Source organism: Cebus imitator, unplaced genomic scaffold, assembly GCF_001604975.1.
Source record: "Cebus imitator isolate Cc_AM_T3 unplaced genomic scaffold, Cebus_imitator-1.0 Scaffold297, whole genome shotgun sequence".
In the NCBI taxonomy this organism is placed as follows: domain Eukaryota; kingdom Metazoa; phylum Chordata; class Mammalia; order Primates; family Cebidae; genus Cebus; species Cebus imitator.
In genome coordinates this window covers 2531563-2559160 of record NW_016107612.1, presented here as the reverse complement: position 1 = coordinate 2559160, position 27598 = coordinate 2531563, and the positions used below count along the sequence as shown (strand labels likewise).

General features: G+C 48.4%; 1 protein-coding gene across 2 annotated transcripts in view; it reads left to right on the top strand.

The window, feature by feature from the left end:
• GNAO1 (G protein subunit alpha o1) overlaps window positions 1–27598 on the top strand; it is a 168597-nt gene that overhangs the window by 77071 nt on the left and 63928 nt on the right. For both annotated transcript variants that reach the window (XM_017502699.2, XM_017502700.2), the window contains exon 3: window positions 6795–6936. In XM_017502699.2, the coding sequence (XP_017358188.1) occupies window positions 6795–6936 (142 nt within the window). The remainder of the gene's footprint in view (window positions 1–6794; window positions 6937–27598) is intronic.

The window sequence follows — 27598 nt, the reverse complement described above, 5'->3', positions numbered from 1 at the left end:
GGGTAACAAGAGCAAAACTCTGTCTCAAAAAAAAAAAAAAAAAAAGAAACACATTTCATGACACATTAAGACAGCTTCAAATCAGGAAATCCACCTTTTCATCCCACAACCACTCCCAAGGTGTTCATTTGGTAAATGGTAAATGAGCAGATTCTCTGCTTCAGTCCAGAGAAACCTCCTCTGCTGCCCTTCTTCTTTACTCCACTGTGGCTTGTTAACCCTTGCTGCTGCTGCTTCTCCTCCCGCCCCTTTTCCTCCTTCTCCTCTTCCTCCTCCTCTTCCTCCTCCTCCTCCTCCTCCTCCTGCTCCTCCTGGCAAGCAGTGGTCCTCCCAGCTTTCCCTCCCCATGGACCCACTTCACATCCTTTTCCTCAAGAGGACAGACACGGGACACCTGACTGACTGCACATTCTCCCCCATCCCTCGTACCAAATATGGCAACATTAATAATAATGGCTAACACTGACTGACTTCCGATTGTGCTGGGCAGTCTACATGGATTCATTCTTTCGATCCTAACCATGAACTAGCTCTGTTACCATGCCCATCTCCCAGGAACAGATGTGGAAACAGAAGCACCCAGTCTCAGAGCTAGAGAGTCTGGCTCTAGAAGCCCCTGCTTCCTGTGGGTTATTAACGGGATTGTGGTAGAGGAGGAGCAGCAGTCCCAGGGCAGGGGCCAGGGCGCTGATAAAGGGAGCAGATGAGTGGCATTTAATCCAGCTGGAGATGGAGTGAAAAAACATGTGTCCCAGCAGCCTAGGGCCTGTGAGTTTGTGAACTTCCAGAAGTTGGGGTAGAATCTGTGTATATACATTTGTCACACTCTCAGAGGAGTCTATGATTCAGAGAAGGAGAATGGTTGCTGGGCCAGATGAGCCTCCAAGGTCCCTTCCAGCTCCCAAGCCTGTGGTTCTGTGACCATATAAGGCCAATGTGCCTGGGGAGTCTCACTGCAGCTAAGTGCAGTACTACACTACAAGGGGCAAACAGAGAGCAAAGGGAGCCCAAGTCCAGGCCTACTGCAGGGTCCCTAAGGCAGCAGAAAGGAGGGGAAGTACAGGGAGAACCAAGGTTTCCCCTTGGTTGCCTCTTCCCAGAAAGCTCAGACCTGCGCAGGCGGGCTTGGTTGCTACCCTCCGTCTCTCCCCATATCCACGTGAGATCTCCTCTCAGTAGCGTTGCCAGGTTTCCAGAGTCCAGCTGGAGGTTTCTGTCCAAAGTCAAACACTCAGGGCTGCACAGTCAGCCCTTGACTGTTCAGACCTCCTGTTCTTCGTGATGCTTCTGATTTGGTGGCCTGGAATACCCCTCAGAGTCCCTGAGTTTTGGGTGGGCATGAATGCAGAATCTGGCTTGGTCTCCCTTTGATGTCCTAGCTTTGCAGTCATGAGAAATCTAGTAGGTCCCCACCCTGACACATGCATGCACGCGCACGCGCACACACACACACACACACGGACACCACATGGACACACACTTGTATGCCTCCTTTAGTGAGTGCTTTGGAGAGGGACAGGTTTGGTGCATCTGTGTACTCCTGGCTCATGTAGTTATGTCCCATTTTATCTGAGCACTATCTGGAGCTCAACCCTATGCCAGGAAATAATTGGAGGAGAGAGCAGAGATGGGTGAGATGTGGTGCTTTAATTTTAAAAATTAAAAACTAGTAAACAATTCTTCTGGGAGATGATCTCTGATTATTATTGTTATCAAGGTACAAAACATGTTTTAGTCATGTCTCTATTGGTTCTAAGTGGCAGAAACCCAAATCAAATTAGCTTATGCAAAATTGAGAGGGAATTATTTGGCTCATATCACTCAAAAGTGTAAGGTGGGCTTGAGGCATGGTTGGACCCAGGGGCTCAACTGATGTTTCTGAGACTTGATTCTGCACTCTTACCGCTCAGCTATGTAGATGAACAGCCCAGCTGGGGCTGCTGCAATGTGAGATGCCATTAACTGTTGCTAAGCGAGCCTCACTCCTGATTTCCACATCCTGGCCTTGTCACCTCCACGACTGAGACTTGGGCTGTCACATGAGACCGAACTCCTCAATGCTGTGTCTCCAACTCCAACGCCAACCCAGAGGCCTCTCTCCTTGCCAGAACATTGCCAGCAGATATGACAGGGCGAGTTCTGATGCTTGTTTTCTGGGTGAAATCTCTGGATTCTCCTGGATATAGGGATTCAGGGCAGTAGGAGCAGGCCTGCCTCTCAGCATCAGCCATTACCTGCTGTATGTCAAGTTAGTAGCCTAACCTTTCTGAGCCTCAGTTTCCTCATCTGTAAAGAGGAGATAATTTATCTCCTAGGATTGTTTTGAAGGTTAAATGGAACGATACATGTAAAGCACTTAGCACAGAGGATAAACCATCAAACATGAGCTGCAGTTACTCTGCTAATTTTATACTGCAAATAAAAGAAATTATAGGATTTTAAGCTTCCTGTTTCAGGGTAGAATTTTATATCTTTATAAATATAAAATTCCTTTAGAATGAAAATACTAATAGCTACATTAGTTTTATACTTCCTATATGGTAGGTACTTTACATTTATTCCTCACAACTCTTTGCTTATGAGGAAACCAAGGCTCGGGAGATTAAATTGATTACCAGGGACACACAGCTTATCCTCTCCAATGCCCAACCTCTAACCACTGCTCTGCTCTGCCTTTCTAGAATGGTGTGGGGAAGTAGAAAATAAAGAGGGTCTTATTTGATACATTTAAGGATATTTGCCTCAAATCAATGCTAATGGAAAAAAATAGAGGAATGTGGCATTAAAAAAAATCTAGGGGGATGATTTAACATTTAAAAATTAAGTGTTTTTCTGAGTGGTGGGAGTATGAATATTTCTTGTTGTTCTGTATGGTCCAAGTTTTCTAGTCTTTGAGTACTTATTACATTGTAGTAGAAGGGGAGATAAAATTCTACCCAGAAACAGGAAACTTATTTTTAACCTAATATAAGCCAGTTTTAACAAGTTATAGGGTTAATCATGATTTGAACAATTTCCCCCAAATTGCAACATTTTTACAAACTGCAAATGAAGTTTCTTTTTCTTGGGACACCACAGGCAACAGATTGAGACCTGCCAGGAGGTATTTTCAGCCCATGAATTGAGTTGTGGTAGAAAGGACTGTGAACTTGGAGACCTGGATCCTGTTCATGGCCTGGGCTCTTACCTGCTGAGAGGCACTGAGGCAATTACTTATTCTCTCTCAGCCTCAGTTTCCTCTTCTGTCAAATGAGTATAATAAAATCCCACCTTCCTGCCTGACCAAGAGTATATAAAGATTAATGATATCAGTAGGTGTGAAATAGATTGCAGGAAATCCCACAGCCAGCCAAAGGTCTAGAGAGCATTCCCAGGAGAGTGGTAGGGCCTGCTGGTCCCAAATGAAGCATGAGAAACTCAGTGCACTGGCTTCTGGGGAAGCATATCGTGTCATGGGGAACAGCAAATCCTGCTTGCACCACTCAGGTCACCCAGAGGGTCCCACTCTCTTAGGGGAATCTAGGTAGCAGTTGCCTTTCTATCCTATTTTTTAGTACTTACACTAGAGTTTACAATGTGTATCTTGACTTATTTCACTTTACTTTCAAGTAATATTATGTTAATACTACTTTTTTCATATATAAGAATCTTTCTACAGTATATACTTTCATTTTATCCTTTCCATCCTTTGTGCTGTTGTTGAACTTTTACTTCTATGTATGTTATAAACATCATAATACATTTTTCAGCTTCTTCCCTCTCTTTGTTGCAATTTAGATGGTTTCTATTGCCATGTTTTCAAGTTCACTCATCTTCTGTGTGTCTAATATGCTGTTAATCCCATCCAGTGTAATTTTTATTATAGATATTATATTTTCAGCATTATATATTTACTTTTGTTCTTTTTTACGTATTCCATTTCTCTCCTCTTTATGTTCATAATTTCCTTCAATTTCTTGGAAATATTTAAAATAGATATTTTTAAATTCTTGTTAATTCCATGATCTCTGTCAGTTCTGGGTCTGCTTCTGTTGACTGTATTTTCTCCTAGTTATGGGTCTTGCTTTTCTGCTTCTTTGCATATTCAGGAATTTTTTTGTGTGATATTGATATGAATATCATATTGTCAAATGTCTAAATTTTGTTTTCCTCATTGAAAGACTATTGGACTTATTCACCAGGTAGTTAAGTTACTTGTAGATCAGCTTAATTTTTTTTTAAAACTGCATTTTTAAGTTTCATGAGGGCAGGTCTAAAGCAGCCTTTACTCTGGAGCTAGTTCAGCCATGTTGCTATGGCATGAGCCTTCTGGGGCCTCTGCTGAGTGCCCCAGGAGTTCAACAAGGACTCTTCACTCTGGCTGTTTGGAACTTGAATATCTCCCAGCCTTGAATGAGCTCTGGGAAGTGTTCAACTTATAAGCTCCCTGATGCTTGTTCTTTCTTTAGTAATTGTTTCTTGGCCAGCTGTGGAATCTCACCCTATCCAGCCACAGACTCCAGGGGACCCTTACATGCTCTCTGAGGCATCTGAACCACTCTCTCTTTGCAGTTTTCTCCCCTCTGGTATGCTGCCCTTTCAGCTACCTCTTTCCTAAACTCACTTTTTCTCTTCAGCTCAGTGAAATGGCTGTTCTGCCTGGGTTCCCTCCTGCACTGTGGCCTAATAAACACCTAAAGGTGGACGCCCAGGCCATCATAGGACTCCCCTCCCTGGTCTCCCTTCTCTCAGGGATCACAGTCGTACACTGTCCACACAGTCCTGCACTGTCTATTCTCTGGTGTCTGAAAATGCTTGTTTCATATATTTTGTCTCGTTTTCTAGTTGTTTACAGTGGGAACTAGCAATTCCCTTTGAGATCTCTCTGGGGTGGTGCACCAGTGGCCTGCACTGGTTATGTACTCCCTCAAGATACTTTTACAAAAGTGGACTTAGGAATAATAAAAGTCAACAGAAAATTGATAGGGTCATTCTGATCTGCTTTTTAGAAAAACTCAGGGTGAAGACCCACAAACCAGCACCAAGTAGAATTTTGCAACAGGAATCTTTGTTGTCCATCAACTGATGGCTGGATAAATAAAATGTGGTACATCCATATAATGGAATATTATTCAGTAATAAAAAGGAATGAGCTACTGATACATGCTACAATGTGAATGAGTCTTGAAAACATTGTGCTAAGTGAAAGAAACTAGTCACAAAAGACCATACATTATATGGTTTCATTTATATGAACTGTCCAGAATAGATGAATTTATAGAGACAGAATGTACATCAGTGATTGTTTAGGGTAGGGACAGGGCATGAAGAGTAACTGCTAATGGTTACAAAATTTCTTTGAGAAGATTGAAATGTTCTAAAATTAGATTGTGGTGATGATTGACCAACCTTGTGAATATACTAAAACCATTGAATTGTATATTTTAAATGAGTAAGTACATCTCAATAAAACTGTTGTTTTTAAAAAAGAAGAAAAAATGTAGCCGTTTTCTCATGTGTGAAGGTAATGAAGGAATGGGAAGGGGCCGTAGTGTGGCAGAAAGGAAGTCTCAGTTATTATATTGGTGCATGAGCATGTCACAAGTAGTATTCTATCTGGGACTAAAAATGTGACCACAGAAGTGGTCACATTTATAGTTCATTATATAGTTCATTGGGGTAGGACTAATGTAGGAGGCTAATCCTAAAGTTCATTTGCTCTTTCTGGATTACTTTAGTTATAAGAGAATTCTTGCAGTTTTGGTGTGGGCCCCTCCTTTTAGCTTCCTCTCCTGCTCAGGTCCTTGTCAGCAGTGAGCACATGTTGACATGTTGCATGCCACGTGCCCTCTGAAAGTTGTGACATCCCCTTTATGTCCTCTCTGTCCCAGTTCAGATCCACCAGAATGAGGATGGTTTGTGGTTAAATCCTAGCCAGGGATATAAAAGTAGGCAAACCCTTTTATTGATTTTTCTGTTGTCAAAGATAAAGATGGTTATTTATTCATCTTAAGTGAATTGTTCTACCTTCATTAAAAGCTGTGAGTCAGCTGGGAGCGGTGGCTCACGCCTGTAATCCCAGCACTTAAGGAGGCCAAGTCGGGCGGATCATGAGGTCAAGAGTTTGAGACGAGCCTGGCCCACATAGTGAAACCCTGTTTCTACTAAAAATACAAAAAAGTTAGTCAGGCATGGTGGCGGGTGCCTGTAATCCCAGCTACTTGGGAGGCTGAGGCAGGAGAATCCGCCTGAACCAGGGAGGCAGAGGTTGCAGTGAGTGAGCAGAGATTGCACCACTTCACTCCAGCCTGGGCAACAGTGCGAGATTCAGTCTCCAAAAAAAAAAAAAAGCTGTGAGTTTTTTGTGAAAGAAAAATGCATCATCCATGTGCAGACTTCTTGCATGGATTTTTAACAATATGCCTCTGGTGTGCACCTAAGTTGAGACTCTGGTGTACACGTAAACTGAGACCCCCAGCTTTGCTTAAAATACTCATAACTAACATATATTGAGTGCTTAATGTATGCCTTTCCTGTTCTAAGTGTTTTCAAGTATTATCCACACCTCATTGACTGATTTTTCTTTCATTATGTAGGGAATGTGAAAAGACTGCATTTCTTTTTTCCAAGATTCTGTTTTTCAGTAATTTAGGTAGTTTTTTCCCTTAGATTTTATGGCATTAATGTAGCAACTCAGTAACTCAGCATCCCAGATGGACCTGGCCCTCAGCCAGCCAGTGTTTCTCATGCCTGTGCTCTCTGTGTTGATGAGGACAATGCTCTCATCAGGTGTGGTGTGTGTGGTTTTTCTCTAGGATCATCCATGAAGATGGCTTCTCCGGCGAAGATGTGAAACAGTACAAGCCTGTTGTCTACAGCAACACTATCCAGTCCCTGGCAGCCATCGTCCGGGCCATGGACACTTTGGGCATCGAATATGGTGATAAGGAGAGAAAGGTAGGCTGCCGAACCCATAAGCACAGTGACAACAGGGCCTGTCTGTGTTACCCCACTGCCTCCTCTTTACAGTACTGGGCTGCCTTAAATGAACAAGAGACTCTGCTATGTATGAGAGATATGGTGGCACAGTCACGAGCCTAAGCCATTTCACCCACCCCACCCCACCCCCGTCAAACCTCCCAGCAAACTCACCAACTTTGCAAGTTGCAAGGGCAGCAGAACTCTAGGATTTATTTTGCAGATGAGGAAGAGTTGGCCACAGTTCTAAATTGGGGCTGCCACAACGCTAAGTACCTGTCCTTGGGCAATTATCTTGAGCAAAAAAAAAATATGTATTAAACAAAACAAGCCTTGCCCGGCCACCGTCTTCCCTCCTTAGAAGAACTTCCCTTGCCTTGGCGTGGAGTGGGATAGCCATTTGAATTGACTGTCTTTCCTCCTTTACACCAAGGGCTGTTTTCCGCCTCCCCCAGATAAGTATGAGGACCTAACAGGGCTCTCCTTCCTGTAGGAATTCGGTGTCCTAAGAACAGGGACTGTTTGGGGGTTACGTTTCCAGGCTTCTATTAAGTGGTAAATGGAATCAGTATATGTAAATGCCTCTAATTTGCATACATTTATATTAACTGTTAAGACTGAACTATATACAGCTACACTGGCAAGGCTAAATAAAAGGAGGGAGGGAGAGAGGGAGAGGAGAAAATAGCCTCAGAATTCTATCCAGAAGCAGCTCTTTGTCCCTGTTTGGGACTGAATCTCAGTGATCCTCCCTCTGGGACCTGGAGATTGGAGAAGGAAGCAGAGCGCAGGCAGAGCCTCCAAGCACCTGGGCTCTGCATCTGAGCCTCTGGATGGAGAGCATTCATCTCTGATTGCTGTGTGATTTGATTCTACATTATACACGTCCTGTCTTTGCTAAAACTCATCTCCCTCACAGAGGAAAACTGTCCTGGTTGTCTCTGTATCTGATAAATCATCTGTGACAGACAGCTTTAAACATAAAATTTAATATGTTGTTCACAAAATCCTAATTCCATGGGGCAGAGTCATCTGGCCCTGGCATTGGCTTCTCCAGGTACTGGGGAATTGGGTGACCAAGGGTATGTCTGAGGCCAGCCTGGAGTGGAGAAGCTGGGTACTAGCAGGGGGACCTGGGCCCATCTGCTGCTCCTCCTGGAGGCCAAGTTGGGAAGTTGTTTCTGCAAAGGAAGCACTTGAGACCAGCTTTGAGTTTGGTCACAGAGCCAGGGCCTGTGGAAAGAGGGAATGGGGGAGTGGATCAGCACATTCACTGCAGGCTTATGATGTGTGAGGCTTTATGCTAGGTGCTGTGGATACAGGAATGAGAACAGCAGGGAATGGTGTCTGGTTTCAGAAAGCACCTATTGAGATCATTAGAACTAGCCCAGATGAATACAGTGCTTCATTCTTCTTAATAGCAATAGCAGGGATAAAAACAGCTACCATTTGTTGAGCACCTACTGGCTGCCGGGCACATACTGAGCATTTTACACATACTGACTAATTTTATTTAACTCATTTTATTACAGCCCAGAGCAGGGAGTGCCTCATCTTATCTTCAGTCATGGCACAAGCCACAGGCCTCTGGCCTCTCTGTCTCCCCTTGGCTAAATAGGGAGTGGGGAGCATGGTGCCTGAATCTCAGGCACAGTGCAAAAGGCACACCCCCTACACACACACACACACACACACACACACACACACACACACACAGCATTTGAGATCTTCCAGGAGCAAATGTATTCATCTCCCAGCCAGCTCTTTCTTTCTGAAAATCTCCTATGCTGATTATAACCCAAAAAAGTCAGTGTGGTTTTGGAATACTTCTCTCCTTCCATTTTGGAAAACATTAATTGTTCCCATGGGACTTTTTTTTTTTTTTCCATTTTATTCTCCTGAAGAGAGAGATGATTGCTTGGGAATTGCTGGGACTATGATATGTTAAGGGTTGTACTGTAGGCCCCTGGGAAACAGGGACCCTTCTCTGGCTATTTCTCCTCCATGGGATTTCCCAGTCAAGTGAGCCTTCAAGTAGGAAGGAGAGGAAGGCTCCAATGGAAGGAGAGACTAAGAGCTGAGTGGGAATCTCTGGAAGGTCCACTGGACGCAGTCAAGTCCAAGCCTAGTCCTGTTATGGAAGGTGGCACCATGGCCAGCACCCAGCCCGTCCCTAGGGCAACACAGCCTTGTCTGGTGTGAGCTTCCTGGTGAGCAAAGGCTTCCCTAGCACTCGGGCACCCCCTTCCTGTATTCTTACACCTGTGAGGAGCAGGATAGGAGTAAACCCAAAACCCAGGCCAGAGCAACCCAGACAGCTGGAGAAGGCACTCCTGGGAGCGAGCTGGCATGGATTCGCAGCCTGTGGAGCTGGGCAGAAGAGAGGGAAGGCCGCCACTTCTCCCCTCTCATTGAGGAGGCACACCCGGCCTGAAAAGGCTACAGAAGAGAGTGGCCACCACTTCTCCTCTCTGGATGAGGAGGCACACCAGTCCTGAAAGGGCTGTAGCACCTGCTGGTGTGGGGGCAGCTCAGAGTCAAGATCCTTCCCTTTCCATGTTCTCATGGAGCTTCCTATCTGCCAGTATAGGCAGCAGACAAGCCCACAACTAGGTGACTGCCTAATGTCAGATAATGCTAAGGGCTGCAAAGAAAACAAAATAAGGTGATATGAGAGCCTGATCTGGGGGTGGGAGGAGCAGCTACTTCAGAGTGGGAGGATGAGGGGACAGAAAGTTCCAGACAAGCACCCAGGCCCTGAGGGAGGAGTGAGCCTGGTGCAGAGGAAGATAAAGCTCTGTTCAGCTAGAGCTACCTGCAGCCAGGCAGCTGCTGATGTCCAGATGCCCTGAGCCCAGGGCGGGGTCCCCACATTACTCTGTCTCTTGGGTCCCCAGCCACTCCCCACCTAGGGGATCTGCCATTTGGATGTTGGGGAAACCACCTCATGCAGCACGAGCCCAGATCCATGTTTTGGTCTCTAAAGAAGAGACCTCCTTTCCTTTCGTATTTTCTTCACCTCTGTCACCCACCACCACTCATCAGGGGGTGTCTGGAGGAAGACAGATCTACTCCTAGCACCTGCTGGTGCCAGCCAGCCTTGCATTCTCCACACAGAAAAGCACCTAAGAGCTTCCTTGATGTACCTTGGTGTCAGCCCCTAGAGCAGGTAGGTGTCCCTGACTTTCCCCGACAGCTGACTCACCACTTGCCCTGGCCCCCAGGGGAAGGAGGACTGGCGGGTTTCTCCCCCAGCCTCTCTGGTGTGGAGTCACTTGGGGCCCCGTGACTGTGCATGAGCCTGAACATGAAAGAGTCTCTGCTCAGGGCAAACAGCAGGGACCTCCTTATGTCCGTCTATTGTTTCCATACCCCAGGCCTTAGCCTCAGACTACAGACCCCTCCCAGGGACCCCATGCAGTCTCATGCCTCTGGGCCTTCGCTGGGGTGTGCTCTCTGCCTCTAATGCCCTCATCTTTCCTCTTCCCCTCTTCTCTGTGGAATTGCCCGACTCAGTAAGGACCCACTAAGCTTCATCTTGTCCATGAAGCCTTCCCCTTTCCTTCTCTGAGGAAGAAACTCAGCTCAGTGCTTTCTCCATGAAGCTCTTATCTCACACACTGGCATGAAGATTAATTGTCTGTGCATCTTTTCGTAGAGCAGTGGGCCCTATGGTATAGTCAGAGTCCTTTGAGCAGCTAATGAAAGCCACGAGCCTTTCCTCCAGGTCAGGGGACACAAGCACACATCCAGGAAATTCTGCATGCAATTTCAGGGGGCCTGACCCACCAACGGAGCCCAGCCTAAGAACCCCTTCATAATTTAAGGTCATCTGATCAAGGCCTATGTCATTTATCTTTGGGTCACCTCCTCACTCCAGCAGCCAACACAGTGCTCAGCACTTAGTAGGTCTTCAAAACCAATCCCTTTAATGGAATGACATTTTGAACTTTCCCAGTTTTCAGAGAAAAAAGGCAAAGTGCTTGTGACTTTATCACTATGTGAACAGCTGTTGATTTGAGTACCTACCATGTGTAGGCTTGGTGTTAAGCCCCATGTGACGATTCAAAGGCTTGTAAGTTGGATCCTTTAAGGAGCTGGTCATCTTCCTGGGAAGATGGAGCTCACAGGCAGAGTGAGCACAGCCCTTGCACATAGTGGGCAGGAAGAGCTGCTTAGTAGGAGTGGAGCTGGAACTGTCCTTGAAGCACAGGTAGAGTTTGACAGGTACAGGTGTAGGTGAGCAAAGGCCCTTGGAGCCAGGAAGGAACATAATAGAGGCAGTGGTTGGTCATGAGGGAAAGAAGAGTTAATTGGTGGAGGAGGTCAGTGGCCTGAACAGAGGACTGGCGTCTGAACAAGGTGTGGGAAAGCTGGAAGGTCTAGTTGGCTGCAGATTTGGTAGGCCCTGGAAGGTAGGCCAGGGAGTTTGGGTTTTATCCTGTTAGCAGTACGCAGCCGTGGAGCGATTCTGAGCTGGGACGGGATGAAAGTGAGACTTTGGGAAATTATGATATTGGCATGTGCAGAGTGGATGGGGTGGGGAGGAGGGTATGGTCGGGGGAGACTAAAGATGGGGGGGAGGTGAAGAAGCTCCAGCAGCAGACCACAAATAAGGCACAAGGGGCTAGGTGAGGGGTCAGAAAGGCATCAGAGTGAAGCGTAGCAACAAAGGAAATACAGGGACCTGGTGATTAATTGGCTGTTGGAAAAGGATGTAAGGATCAAGAAACTGAAACTCTGGTGTCACCAGCCTGGGTGGGTGGGCACAAGGTGGAACCTCAGCCAGAAAGCCAGGAAGCGTGTGGGTCGGGACCACAGAGGGTGAGTCAGCTTCCAAACCTAAGGGGTTTCCAGGTGGGGGAGGTCTGCACATATCAAATGGATGGATTCAGAGAACGGAAGCCCTGGGAATTACTGACTCTAAGATAATGATTTTCCATTTTTATGTTTCAGAGCCTTTTTCAAACAATTTGCCCTGTTATTTAATAAATATTCCTTATTGATTAGATTAGTTAATCCTAACAACTACCTGTGCACTGGGTGCTATTTTTGTCCTCATTTTATAAATTTAAAAAAAAAAATGAGGCATGGAGAGTCTATATGACTTGCCCAGGGTCATGCAATACAAATTCTCTATGTATACATATAGACGCTAAATACTAATAAGCCTAGAATCTGTGTGGCCCAGGTCCAGAGCAGAGTCCCATTTAGATAGGCACAGTATGATCCAGCAAAACAAATCATTCAAAGAATCCCATCCTTTATCCTAAGTCTCTCTGAGAATATGAAAAGGGACCAGAGACAGCTCCCCCTGCTTTTCTCAAACATCCTCTCCTGCCTCCCTTGTCTGTCCCACCCCACTCCCTTGAGGTTCTCCAGAGACCCTCTTCTCCACCCCAGCGAGCAAGGCTGGTCCTCTCTCCCCTTCTCTCTCTCCCACCAAAGGGGTTCCTGCTCTGCCTCTCCCTCACTCCGCCCTTTTTCGTCATCTCCCTTACCTCCTCCCATTCTGTCTCTCCCTTTCCTCCTCCCTTCCCTTTCCCTCTGTGGTCCTCCCTCCTTCTCAGTCTCCTTTTCCTCCTCCCCTTCCCTCTTTTTCTTCCTCCCTCCTCACCCCAGCTCATTATTATGTAAATTGTCTTCCCTTTCTGAGCCAAGTTCTCCCCCTCCTCCTTCCTCTAACCTTATCCCAGGGCCGACATCTGCATCACAAAAGCAGAAGGCCTAGTCTGGCTGAGCTGGCCTAAACTCTGACGCTGGAAGAAAGGGTTGAGGAAACTGAACAATTACAGGATTAGAAGGTTCACTTGGACCAGAGAGGGGATGGGGAAAGTCTTTGAACAAGCCTTTGTTAACACAGTTCATCATACATACACGTGTATATGTCAACGTATGTAAAATGTACACGTGTACATGTGTGTATCTTTGCCTATGTAAAATAAATTGTAAACAAATGGACTGGTAGCAGTCATGCCTTGAACTTATATGAGGGTTTATTCAGTTGAAAATACTCCAGTTTTCATTTTCTCACAATTTGTGCCTATGCCTGTTTCTCTCAACTACAAACTCCTTAAGGACAGAGTATAGATCCTGTTCCTCTAGCACAGCACCTGACACAGGAAGTATTGGATGCTAGATTTAAACCCCAATTCTACCACCAGCTATATGGCCCTGGGTAAATTATATAACCTCTCGAAGCCTCAGTGTTTTGGACTGTAAAATAGTAATGATCCTGATACCTCCCTCATTCATATCTGCTGTAAGAGCAAATGAGATAATGTCTGTAACGTGCACAGGATAGTGTCTGTCACATAGCAGCTTCTCAACATGTGTTAGCAGTTATTCTCATTACTTGTCCAAAATCATTATTATTGATAAGGTATTAATGAATTATACTCAAAGCAATGTAGTGAGGAATGGGCAAGGTTTATCTGCACTTTTCAACTTAGAACCAGAAGCACAAGGTTCTTAATTGGCCACGCAAGATCATGTTACCCAACCTGGGTCTGCTCAACCTGTGCCATAAAGCCAACACCAACACTGAAGTTTACAAGACAAAAGCTGCGTTTATCTGTAGGGGGTCAAGCTAGGAGAATCAGGCAGCTAGTGCTTAGCACCTCACTTCCTCACTGGCCATACAAGCAAGAGCTTTTAAAGGCAAGGGTACATTTTAGGAAAGCAGAAGTTACAGGCAAAATCATAAACCTATACGTGGAGGTTACACAGTGGTTTGGCCAAAAAAAGGATATCTTGTGTGGCGGGCTTTGAGGTCAGAGGTAGATCCAGAGGTTCTGTGATTTGCAGTTAGTTAAGGAGCGAGACTTTGTCTAAAACCTTGGGGACAGCCGAAAGGAAGGTTAAGGTCTGGCCTGTAGGCGTGAGTCTCTCCAGGCCCCTCAGGAAGAAATTTAGAACAAAGACTGGCGGCCAGCGTTCTGGCCTCAGTTCCCGCTCTTCTGAGGTCTACCTGACAGCAATGGGCATTTTTCATCTGGTGGGGGTCCAGGTTTCTGAAAAACAACTCAAGGACATATGTTAAGATGTTTTCTTTAGTGTCTATAGGGAAACAAATAACTTGTGGCTCTAACTTACTTGGGTGGCTATTATCTTAAGCTGTTACAACCTCCTTGCCTCTCAAGTTGCTCATGTACTTCTCAAGGCTAGCTAGGTGCCTGGAATTTCTCTTGAAGAGGCTCAAGATTTTCCTCTGTTTCCATGCTTTTTCGGGGTATGGGGGACAGCAGGCCCCTAACGGTGGCGGGGGCTGTTCTGTCTCAGTCACCAACCTAAGCAGGATGAAAGATGGCTGCCCGTGCTCTTATTCCTCCAGGGGCCTTGACTGGAGCTGTATCCCCTAGAGATAATGGCAGCTCTTTGGGAGGCGAACTCAGATTTCACACTTCGTTTTCAGAATGTCACTGGATCTCCCCTGGTGAAAGAAATCTTGACATTTAAGTCACACAGTGGAGCTAAGGACACTATCTTTTTTAATAATCATGGAAATATTATGGTGCTACCTCTGCGGTGCAGTGCAGTTCACCTTGTGGTTTGCATGAATTTTGAATCAGATAAAAACAAGGATGCTATCTGGCCTATGTCTCCCTGAGTCCCCTGGGACTTAGAGAGACTTTAATGGTAGTTGTTAGATCTGATGGGGGCTGGGGGATGTAATCTATGAAGGCTTCGTACTCCCATAGCCCAAACAGGGGGCCAGGAAGAGGATGTAGACATGCCCCATGCTGGGTGCTGAGGTTCTCCACCTACAGCAGCCCCAGAGCCTGCCTTGACCCTTTGCCAGCCAGATGAATAGAGCTTGAAACTGCTCCATTCAAGCCCATCTCATTCTGCTGCTCCATTTTGCAGGTGGAACATACGTTTCATCTGGCCTAAACAGGAAAGAGACTTACCCAGGGGAATATGTGGCAGATCCAGGACTAGAGATTTCAGCTTCCTGCATCACTGCCAGTCCTCTTTCCATCTCAGTAGGCTGCTTCCAGTCACCCAGCTAACTTGGAGACTCGTTTTTTTTTTCATTCAGTTGATCATTCCAAAATACTTATCACTCAATTACTTATTACTTACAAATGCTTAAAGGGCATAAGATGGCAGGGATGGGTACAAAAATGCAAAGATCAAGGGGCTCCCAGTCTTGTCAACCCTAGAATGAGAAGGTAAACTCCTTGGTTTCCAGGGCTTCTCCCAGCTCTGAAATTCCAGCCCTGCTCCCTGATCCAAGGCTGGATTGGACCACAGGCTCTTGGTTTGAGGGAAGGCATCCACTGTCTAAGCCCTGCCACAAGGAGCCTGAGACCTGGCTGCTGGTACTTTGGCCCAGGGTGGCAGCATCAGTGCCTTTTCCTAACCCTCGTCTAAAAGGAAGAACCAACTCAAAGGAACTGCAGTTTTCAGTATGGGAAAGGAAGAGTGACTAAAGGGTCAGATTTTTGAAATGTCTCTCAGCTGCTCCTCTCCCTTAGAGTCTTGGGCTTCCTTAGCTAAAAGCAATGCCCTCCCCTGAACCTCTCCCAGCTGCCCCCCAAGCAGCACACTCTACTTCCTGGTTGTCTTACCCCTGTGGCCAGACAGCAGGTCTGGAAGGACAGGTCAGTCTTGTTCATCATGCCGAGTGCTAGCAGGGGTCAGTGAATCGAGTGCATGAGTGATTCCATTCATCCAACAGGTGTGTGCTTCTTCCAGGTCAAGTGCTGTCCTGGTACTAGGGATATGCATGCCTGAACAGATGTGTCCAGGGAGGAAAGGACGAAAGATGCAGAATACACTTCTTTCCATGTCGTCCTGATCCCTCCACAGCGTTTGCCATGCGTGCTTTCATTCATGTGTTCCCACAGTGGTGGCTCAGCCTGGAGAAGGCATTCAGCCTCCAGGGCTCCAGCACGTTGGCCCTTGCAGAGGCCCCAGTCAGCACCTAGCCTCCGTCTGGCCTGGCCTGCCTTCTCTTCTGTGGCCTGCAGAGTGGAGTGGATGCTCAAGGCTGGGCTGCCATCAATCTCTACATGTTACCTGTAGAAAAGGGCATGGAATTTTTTTTTAATGAAAGACTTCAACAAACAGTAAATGAAAACTGCAGGCGGTGATGCCTTGCACTTGTGTGCTCTCTTTCTCTCTCTCACACTCCACCCCCTACCACCACCCCGAAGCCCGAACTACTCTACTCTGATGGTGGGAAAATGTTATAACCACATAAATAAATATTCCTCAGCATCAGGACTGAAGTGGCCCCCACTAATGGCCCTTCCCTTGGCTGTCCAGGAGCCCCCCCATTGCAGCCCCTTTTCTATACCCTACCTCCACCTGGCAGCTCCACAGAGGGAGCTGAGAGCCTCCCCTCTGTGGTACCTGTTTCAAGTTGGCAAAGCAGCTGCCAAGCAGACCTCAGCCTTAGAAGCAGAGAGGGGCCTGTCTGGCCAGCGCCCTGTATTTTGAGATTCCTGGAATATTGAAAAATGAAGAATTCCAAAAACAACAAAATCGTGATGTATTTTAAATGCATCTGTTTAACAAATCAATACTTTGGGCCTACCACAAATGTAATGAAATATAATTGTGTATAATTGTGCTCCCTAAAAAATACTTACAGGATTTATAAAAATATTAATTGATAGTGCAGTGCTGGCCATGTGGTCCTGTAATGGGACACAGGTCAGAGCCCTGTGCTGAGTTTTCACTGTGAGGGGTCTCTCCCCGACTATGTCTGCTACCTCATTTGGTCCAGGCCCCAGAATTGAGCCCTTTGTGGATGTATAGCCCCTTTCTGGCCCGCAGATACACCATGTAGGAGCCTGGGAAACCAGTAAGGTAGATTTTAGTTTGCTGAAGGAAGAAGCTCCAGGGACTGAGAAAGGGTTAGGTTTGAGGCAGCAGCACCACGTGGGGAAGGCTGTGAGTCACAGGTGGGTTGGGAGCAGCCACGGTGGTATCTGCCCCTGCCCTGCTGCGAGGCCCTGCTGTGTTTGTAGGGGAGTCACAGTACCACACATGTGAGATGGAGATGGCTTCCCTATGAAAACCAGAGCCACTTTCCATCCTCCTCTATACACACCTGCACACACACTCATCTGCTTCTGCTTTACTCAGCTCCATTCCCTCTTCTTTCTTTGCTGGGCAACCAACAGTGGTCTTGTGTCATTGCTGAAGACCCCACTCTGAGTAAGTTAGGATGCTTTGGTTGCAAGTGAAGGAAGATAGAATCACACTGGCAAACTGGCTTATGCAAACAAAACAAAACACAAAACAGCTGCAGGCCCAGGGAGTCAGAAATTCAGACACACACCTGTGGGGAGTGCAGGCTTGATCGGCAGCTCAGGGCATGTCCCTGGCTTCCCCCGCCTCTCCACTCTGCCCCACTGTGTGGTGTTCACCCTCGACTCCACTGCAGCACTACTGCACCAAGCAGGAAAATGGCTGTAGCAGCTAAGTCATCACTTGTAACCTTGTGTGCATCCTGGGATGCCACCAAGCACAAGGTGCACCTGAGCAGCCACCAAGTCCTGCGAGTCTCTCTCTGTCTACCTGTCTCTCTCATTGCCCCTCCTTGACCTAATCACCATGACCAAGGTGGCTGAGGGGTTCCTGGGACAAGAGTTAATTCCCCAGCAGAAAACCAGGAACTCCTGAAAAGGAAATCAAATAGGAGGAAATGGATGCTGGGGAGGCCACCAGCCATCCACGGATATCTCCTTGCCGTTGGGGCTGCCAGCTGTGCTGCCCCATGCGGGAGATGACTCATGTTGTAGGGTGGAGCGCCGGCCAGGCTGAGTCCAGCACAGCAGGACCATGAGATGGCTGAGCTTGGCTGCGAGCCAGCACTGCTGCTCCCATGGCAGCCTCTCCCCCGGGGTCCTGGGTGGCAGGCCACATGAGTACACAGCCCCCAGCCCACCACTCACCAATGGTCGTGCCCTTCCACTGTGGCTGTAACATTGGACCAGGGAAGAGTGGGAGGTGAAAAGGGGAGATGGGCCAGTGGCAGGAGAGGCCTCCACTGAAAGTCAGGTCTCTTGGAGCCTGCCCCAGCCAGCAACAGCCTTAGAGCCAGTCTCTCTGCAGAGCTGGGAGGCACCACCCCTAAGGGCTGCCCAGGGAGGCAAGGCAGGCAGCAGGGGTCAGGGACGTGACTTTGAATCCTGGCCCTGCCCTCCACCGGCCAGTCGACGTAGCGCTAGTCACCTGGTTCATTGATCCTCAGCTTCCTTATCCAAAAACTAGAGATCATAATAATACCTACTCACAGGGTTGTTGTGGCTAAAAGAAATGATGCATGTTAAGAGCTAAGCAAGGTGCCTGGCACTGAATAAGTGCTCAGTAAACAGCTACTGCCATCTCCCTCCTCTTGCCCACACCTCACTGCCTGCCTGTTAGTGAAGGGCCAGGGCAGGAGCCTGGGTGTGACAGTTGTTTCCGAACCAGAGTGAAGGGTCAGTGTCAAGGCATCTGAGCTACTACAGGTCAAAGAGTTGGTGTCATCCCCTCCCAGAATCACCTATCCCTTCTTAATCCACGGTGGAAGACGGTATGCCTCAGTGCCTTCCCTCTTGCTGGCTTTGCAGGAGTGGAGCTAGGGAGGGCTGCTTCTGACCTGGGGCCCAGCATGGCCTGAGACAGAAACCCAGAGAAACAGAGACAAGGAGAGAGGAGGAGAGATCACTGAGAGGGAGGAGAGTGGCAGACACTGTGTGACTGGGAAACATGGAGATGGCACTGCATAGACAGTGCGCCAGTGTCCAGTGTTGGCGGTGCACTCAGCACCTCGCCTGCGCAGAGCGAGTGCTACTGAAACGGCTACTACTCTGTTCCTTTTCGTTAGGGCCGCCTATGTCTCTGTGAATATTATTCCACAGCCCCTCCAGCCAGACGTGTCTTCTTTCTCTCCCGGATATCCTCAGCACTTGGCTTTCTCATTCATTCACTGGTTTATTTATTTGAGAAATATGGACGTGGCCTTCTCTGCGCCAGCAGTGTGCTGAGTGCTGGGTGCACCGTGGTGATCTAACGCAAGCAGGTATGCTGCAGCCCAGAGCTCAGCTGGCGAGCAGGTAGACAGCCTCGGTGATTTCAGAGAGCAGAGTGTCCTGGCAGCGGGCCTGGCCTGGCCTGTGCTAAAGATGGGGCATCTGACAAAGAGCTGAAGGGACTGGCATTGGTGGGGCAAGCAAGATGGGGAGGTGGACAGGAAGAACATTTCAGGCGGGTGGAACAGCCCATGCAGAGGCCCTGAGGTAGGGGAGTCCTGTCCCAGGGTAAGAATATGAGAGAGGGACAGTGTGGCTGGAACCCAGAGGTCGGTGGGGACAATGGCAGGAGATGAGGTAGAAGAAAGAGGCAGGGGACAGCTCTTTCAGGTGAGAAGAGCTTCCAGGCCATGGAAGGAGGTTTAGCTTTGTTCCTGGCTCAGCAGGAAGCCGCTGAAGGTTTTAAGCAAGGTGCAGACATGGCTTCTCTTAGGAGAGGCTTGTAGTGGCCATGGGGAGAAGGAAGAGATGGGCAGCAAGAGTGGCAGCAGGGAGAGGGGCTGAGAGGCTCCTGCAGGTATTCAGGGGTGGTCCAGAGACAGAGCTGGGCCTTGCTCTGGATATCTGTCATCCACCCAACATGGAGCCCCTGTGGCACAGCACAGAGCATGCCATACCCTACAGCTGTTGAGTGGGCAGAGTGAGGTCCACCACCTTTAACCAATACAGATGGGTCCCCATACCCAGAGCATAACAGCAGTCCTGGCCTGCCTGCATGGAGAGTCCTGGGAGGAACCACCTCTAGACTCTGTCCATCCAGAGAGCAGCCACCTTTCTCCCACAGCCCCTGACCACAGCCCTTTCTGGGTATTCTGACCTCTGCTCCCTCCGCCCCTACTCCAGCATTAGTTTTCTCATCTGTACAATAGGGAAAAAGTATTTACAATGGTAAAGTAACCCTGAATGGGGCACCCTTGCAATACGTTGTGCTTCACCAAACACAGCATGAATCTGTCACTACCACTGGCACCCACAGACCCTTCCTGGCCCAGATAGTGAGCTCACATCATCCAGCACAAGGGCTAGCAGGCCAGACCTCTCCTTCCTTCTGCGCCACCTCCTCTCAACCCCCACCCCATCCTGCCCCAGCCAGCCCAGGAGGAGCTTACTGAGATGCGGACTGGGAGCGTTCACGCCATCAGACTCCCCTCCCCCGGTATCTCTGGTCTGAGGTCCCAGGGCACAGTCCTGAAATAGCTCCTGCTAAATTAGGTCCAGCTTTCCCAGCTCTGCGGGGGTCTCCCACTTCTTTCCCAGCTCTCTGTCTCCCTTTCTCCTTCCTGCTGCACTTGTCATGGCAACCCCACTCCCTGCCTGGTGCCTAGACCAACTGGTTCTCCTCATGATTACTGGCCAAAGAGAGGAAGGGCAGCTCTCCAGGCCCAGGCTGGCTCCCTGGGCACAGTCCTGCAGGCCAGGGCACCTGCTGGGAACACAGTCCAGGCTGGGGCTTCATCACTGTTTTTAGAGTCTGTGGTTATGGACTTGAATGACCTTGACTCCCAGATATTTCCCTCCCCAGGACCAAGCCTGAGAGTTCTACTCTGCAGCAAGAAGCCTGATGTTAAGGTCACAGACTATTGTGTCTTCTCACAGAGAACTACAGTGCACAGTTTTGACGTGAAGCTCTGTGTGATGCAGCAAAGAGCACAGGCTTTGGCGTCAGACAGGCCCACTGGCAAAAGTTGGCTCCCTGTTTTTTAGCTTTGTGACCTTAGGCAGGTTCCTTAATGATCCTCAACCTCAGTTTCTTTATCTGTAAAATGGCAATAATACTAGTGTATATTAGTCAGGATACAGGCTCATCTGTAACAAAGGCCTCCAAAATAACAGTGATGTGACTAAGACAGAAATGCATCACCTGAGCAGCCCAGATATGACAGTTGAGTGCTCTGCCGTGTTGCTCTGTCACACACGGGGTCTCTGTGTCCGCTGCAGGCCTAGGAGGCCATTCCAGCCATCCCTTCTAGCCAGCAACAAAGGGAGTAGGGGAAATGGAGGGCTGTCTTTTGCAGAAGGGTGACTGGATTGTAGGTCTCCATGGTGTGGGCCAAGAGCTGTCTGAGTTGCCAAGCAGTGTTCCACAGGGATGATTTGAAGTCCACTCCATAGACCTGGTTATAGCATATCAGATTTACTTTTTATCCAAGGCCCGGTGATTCTCCCCAGCCCAGAACATCAGAATCTTAGTCCCGTCTGCCTCTGGCCACAGAGGGATGAGCCTCCCTTCACAGGACAAGAATCCCCGCCATGCTCGGCAGCTCCTGGTGGACTGCACTGGGGCTGTGCAGCTCCCCAAGGAGCCTTTGCTGTGTCTAGCTCTCCCCCACCTCCCCAGGGAGGCTCCGCCAACTGCCCTGTGTGACCCTTCATTGTGTTTCCCTGTCTTGTAGTCCGTGGCAGTCTGGTGGGAGTTTAACTGCCACAGACCACTTTCTAGGTAAGCACTTTGCTGTGAACATGCAATTTTGTGCTAGAAGAATCACTGACGCTCTTATAGTCCAGGTTATGGTGGCCAAAGCTCTCTGTGAGTAAGTCTGGGAACATAGACCATATGTTGTCTTGGGAAACCACAGCACACCTTATAGTATTGAAGGTACTCAGTGGAGTCCTACGGTAGGTGTGCCTGTTGACACGTGTCCCACCCAGGGCTTCACAAGCCTTGTTTTGTTTTCGTTTGAGTAATTCTATTAAGTTATATAACCATTTTCTGGAACTTGTTGCTCTCACTCAGGTCCTTCCTTTCACAGAGGGGACACTGAGGCATAATGTGGGACTTTGCTGAGATCATCCCACCAGGGGACAGCAGAGCTTAGACAAGAATCAGGCTTCCTGTGTTCTAGGCCAGGGATTTTCCCACCTGTGTGCCTCTTGCCTGTCTCCACTGAAAGCAAGAACCACACTCCCAGTTCCCAGAAACGGCTCCAGGTCTGCCTTCCCTGCTCCAGGGTCCCTATCCCGTGCACCCACCAGCATCTGGGCCCCCAAGCAGTCAAAGGGCAGGGCTGCTGTCTTCTGCCTCTCCTGCTGCCACATTTGCCCCCACAGCATCCAGCCCGCTGCAGGGCAGATCAGCCTGTCACAGAGAAGCGCTCAGGTTTGGGGCCGGGATCTCTTTTTGGCCATCCATCAATTAGAGTGGTTCAGGGTTGTCACTCTTGAGACCTTCACCCTCACTTGCACTCCACTTGCTTCCAGGAGTGACAGGAAAGGGCAGCACTGGCACGTCTGTGTGCCTGCACCATTGCAAGCACATTCCTCATGTCGACCCATCTGATCCTCTTCTCTTGCACTCTTGCCAGGACTCTGATTGATACATAGGTTCTATTATTATTCTCATTCTACACATGAGAAAATGAAGTTCAGAGAGGGGACTAGCCCAAAGTCACACCACTCATAAGTAGTGGAGCTGAGCTCAAACCCAAGCAATCCAGCTCCAGAGTGTGCACTTTTAACCCAGGGATCCACAACCCCTAGGCCACAGACCAGTAGTGGTCCATGGCCTGTTAGGAACTGGGCCACACAGCAGGAGGTGAGCAGTGGGACAGTGAGCAAAGCTTCATCTGCATTTACAGCCACTCCCCATTGCTCACATTACTGCCTGAGCTCTGCCACGGCATTAGATTCTCATAGGAGGTGAACCCTATTGTGAACTGCACATTCGAGGGATCTAGATCATACACGCTTTATGAGAATCTAATGCCTGTCACTGTCTCCCATCACCTCCAAGTGGGACCGTCTAGTTGCAGGAAAACAAGCTTGGGGCTCCCACTGATTTTACATTATGGTGTTGTATAATTATTTCATTATATATTAGACTGTAATAGTAATAGAAATAAAGTACACAATAAATGTAATAGGCTTGAATCATCCCTAAACCATCCCCCATTCCTGGTCTGTGGAAAAATTGTCTTCCATGAAACTGGTCCCTGGTACCAAAAAGGTTGGGAACCTCTGCTTCTAACCCACCCAACGAGGATGCATGCCCACATCATCCACCTCAACTTTCCTACTAGGAAAATCACTGGGAGCCACAGCCTTGGACAAGGCACTGAGCCGAGCGTACATTTGATAGCCAGTGAATACTGAGAAACTGGGAAGAGGGCAGCCTCAGCCAGCCATCAGAGTGACTCTGACATCAGCTGTGCCTGCAGCTGGCCGGCCCTGCCATGGTCACATCCTGCTGGCATTCGAGGCCAAGGTGCCTCTGAACAATGGAGCACGCATCTGCTCCAGTTGAGGCTGATTTTTTGACCTTGGCTGGCTCCTGGGGTCTCACCAGCTGCCAGGTTAGGAGGTTGGAAAGTGTCCCCATATGGGGCATGCCAGGAAGTTCCCAAGTGTCCCCATATGGGGCATGCCAGGAAGTAAGACCAGAGCACATCCTTGGGCTCCTGGCTATAGAAGTGCCCAAGCTATACAGGGAGAAGAGAATCAGATCTGGCCTCTAAAAGGAGGCTGCTTTCTCCTGGGGAAAAGTCAGGGGAGTAGGAAAATGCAGCCTTCATAGCCCTGTGTCATAAGCCTCCCAGCTCCAACAGCAAGAGTGGTTGGCATGGGGGCCAGTCTTCCCTCTGTGTGATTTTCTGGCCTCTGGAGAGTCAGGAGCTCAGGCAGCCTGGGGTCCCCCAGAACTCAGCAGCAGGGGTGAAGTGCGATAGGATCTTCGTCATGAACTGGAAGCATGCTAGGCCTTCACCGATAACACTGACCCCTCACAGAAAGACCAGACCCCAGGCCCTGTCCCAGCTGGCGTTGTGATATCAGGCGCATCCCTTACCCTACAGGGTCTCCATTTCTTCATCCATTAGATCCGAGGAATGAGATCTAAGATCTCCCCTCCCCACCCCACCTAATTTTTAGTTCTATAAATTCTAAAAAGTTCTATAAATTCCCCTGGCAGAACTTAATTGCTCAGTTTAGGTGATTGCCAAGCACAAGGTTCTTCCTTTGTATCCAAAAGAGACAGAGAGAGAGATAGGGAAAAAAAAAAAAAACAACACCGAGTTTCAAAGGCAGGGCACCTGTATTCAGTTGAAGATTGACTTTCTCTTAAGGAGGGAATTGATGTTCCCACAGCTGCCAGGCTGTTAGCAGCAAAAGCAGCCCAGCAGGAAGGACAGTACTTGGCGAGCCCCCAGTGCAGGCCACTTGGACCCACTTGCCCCACAGCATCCAGCCTGCTGTGGGGGCAGATAGGCCTGTCACTGAGGATGAAGCACTCAAATTTGGGGCTGGGACCTCTTTTTTGCCATCCATCAATTAGAGTGGTTCAGGGTCATCACTCTAAGACAGGACTATAGCCCGAGGCAGGGGACTATAGAAATGGGCATGGTCCCCACCCAGTGGGGACGCTGGTGCAGACTAGCACACATGAGCCGCAGAGCCACTGGGGTGAAGCCACTAAATCAGGCAGAAAAACTGTCAAGTGTTAGCACCGCTGCATTTGTGTCAAGGGAAACCATGTCTCAGGGATGCAGGAGATGAGCAGCCCCGTGCAAAGCTGTCAGTTTTAGTCTGATCGGTCCAGAAGGTTCCCAGTGTGCTGGGGAGAGGAAGGATGAATTTCAGTAGTGGCTCGCTGGATGAGGATGAGATAGCAGAGCATACCGTGCAGACTTGAGGAGGAAGTATGGAGGCCAGGGAGGCCTTTGGGCACGGGGCTGATAGCACTGTTCCAAACATTTTGCACACATTTTATTGATTGGCCAACTCCCTAACCCAGAGCACATAGGCATGTATCCCATGGTACCATTGGGGTACCTGGAACCTAGAGCAGTGGGAATGTCACTGCCCCAGTTCACCAAACAATTGCACCAGCCTCTCCAGCTCCCCACTGCCTGTCCTGCCTCCCACCCCATAATCTGTGCTCCACACAATAGCCAAAGTGAGCTTTTAAAAATGCATATCTAATCCCCAGCTTAAAAGCGCTCAGTGGCATCTTGGCTCTCAGGATAAAGCTGGCCTTATCTCCTACAGCTCCTGCCACAGGCTCTGCTGCTGACTCTTTAAATGCCACAACCTCCCAGCCTCTGGGCTTTTGAGTGAGTTATCTCCTCCACTGGGGCCATTCTCTACCACATTCCTCTCTGCTCCCCTCCCCCAGGCCTGGGTTCCACCTCTACCTCCCCTCTCCTGTAAGCCTTTCTTGACTCCCCGAATAGGCTGGGCCTCTTCTGCTGATTCTCAGACCCCTGGGGGCTACTTCAAGTCTTGTCACAGTTTGTAAACACAGTTTGTGTGTGTGTGCTCATTTGAGTATTTGATCTATGCCTGTGCCCCCCCCCCCACCAACCCAGCAAGACTGTAAAGGACAGGGGCATGGCCTATATGACTTCGGTTGGAGTCTGTCTCCAGCACCCAGCACAGTGCCTGGCCCAGAATTGGTGGGTGCTCTATTAAAGTCTGCAGCTAGTCTGTGACAGAGCTGTTCCTGAACCCAGATGTTTGAGCACCTGGCCTATTGCTTTCTGTATGGCTCCTTGTAAAATCAGAGCGGGTAGTTAAAATCAGATCATGGAGACCTAGAATGAGTTTGGAACCTGAGTTCTAGAGCCCACTTGTTTCTAGGCCCTCTTGCAGGCCTGAGTTTTTTCAGCTGCTGAGTTGAAACCACACCTCTTGCCCAAGCACTGTGCAGGAAGCAGCAGGGAGTAGGGGTCACACACGTGAGGCATATGAGAGGGGCTGCCTCCTGAAAGCTGGCTCTGTGCATCCACTCCTGAAACCTGGCCCCTCTCCAAGCAGGGCACAGAGGCAAGCACCCAACCCTATACCCATCAGCATTCCCTTTCCACCCCTCTGCCTGCAGCCCCTGGCAACCACTAATCTGCTCTCTGTCTCTACGGATTTCTCTATTCTGGACATTTTATGTAAATGGAATCATACACTATGTACTTTTTTGCACCTTGCTTCTTTCACTTGGCATAATGTTTTCAAGGTTTTTCTGTGTTGTAGCTGAATAACACTTCGTTGTATGGATATACCAGATTTCATTCATCCATTCATTATTTAATGGACGTTTAGCTTGTTTCCACCTTTTGGCTACTATGAATAATGCTGCTATGAACATTCACGTATACGTTTTGTATAGCCTCATGTTTTCATTTCTCTTGGGTACATAACTAGGGGCAGAACTGATGATTCATAATGTAGTTCCATGTTTAACTTTCTGAGGAACTGTCAAACTGTTTTCCAAAGTGGCTGCACCATCTTACATTCCCATCGTCCACATATGAGGGTTCCAGTGTCTCCCCACTCTCACCAGCACGTGTTATTGTCCGTCGTTTTTATTGTAGCCATCCTCCTGGGTGTGATGGTAACTCATGTTGGTTTTAATTTGCCTTTCCCCAATGATTAATGATGTTGAGCATATTTTCATGTGTTTTTGGCCATTTGTATATTTTCTTCTGAGAAATGTCTATTCAGAGCGAGACCATCTTTAAATTTGTCTTATTGCTAAGTTGTAAGAATCCATTATTCTGGTAACAAGTCCTTTGTTAGATGTGTGAGTTGCAAATATTTTCTCCCCTTCTGTGTGTTCTCTTTCTAATCTTGTGACAGTACCCTTCGAGGTCTCACCTCATTCTGTCCTTGCCTCTTCTCCCTTGCCAGAGCCTCTCTCTTCTCCAGACCTACTCATCTGTCTCTGTTCTTTTATGCCACTGCAACAGAATACCTTAGAATGGGTAATTTAGAAACAACAGAAATGAATTGCTCACATTTCTGGAGGATGAGAAGTCCAACATCAAGATACAAGCAGATTTGGTATCTGGTAAGGGTTTCTTCTCTGCTTCATAGACAGTGCCCTGTCACTGCATCCTTTTGTGGCAGAAAGTGCAAACAGGTTCCCTCAATCCCACTTATAAGGGCACTGATCCCATTCAAGATGGCAATGCTCTTATGACCTAATCACCTCCCAAAGGCCCCACCTCTTAATATCATTGCCTTGGGGATTAGGTTTTGAACATGGGAATTGTGGACGGACACAGATATTCTGACCATGGTACCATTGCCTGCCCTGCCTTCTAGACTTGCGCTCTTTTGGAGCGTAAGGAACTGGCTCTTTCTTGCTCCACATTCCCCACCAAAGTTCCCTAGCAGGCTCTTGCCCAGCAGACAATCTGAACTGCACCTAGGCTGCAGTCTTTCCTGAGTTTAGTGGCTTCTCAGGCTGTGTGCTAAGTTGTGCCCACAGCAGGAGGAGCCCACCATTCACTGAGCATCCCCTCTGTGCCTATGTGCTGGATGCCTTGCAGGCATGGATGTATGCCACTGCATCCCCAGAACAACCTCAAAAGATACTGGTCCTTTCCTACCCTGTGGATAAAATGGAGCTGAATTTAAATTTGGAATTTTTTTTCTTAAGACAAAGTCTAGCTTCATCACCCAGGCTGGAGTAAGATAGCATGATCTCGGCTCACTGCAACCTCTGCCTCCCAGGCTCAAACCATCCTCCCACCTCAGCCTCCTAAATAGCTGGGATTACAGGCACCAGCTACTTTTTGTATTTTTTGTAGAGATAGGGTTATACCATGTTGGCCAGGCTGGTCTTGAACTTGTGAGTTCAAGTGATCCACACGCCTCGGCCTCCCAAAGTGCTGGGATTA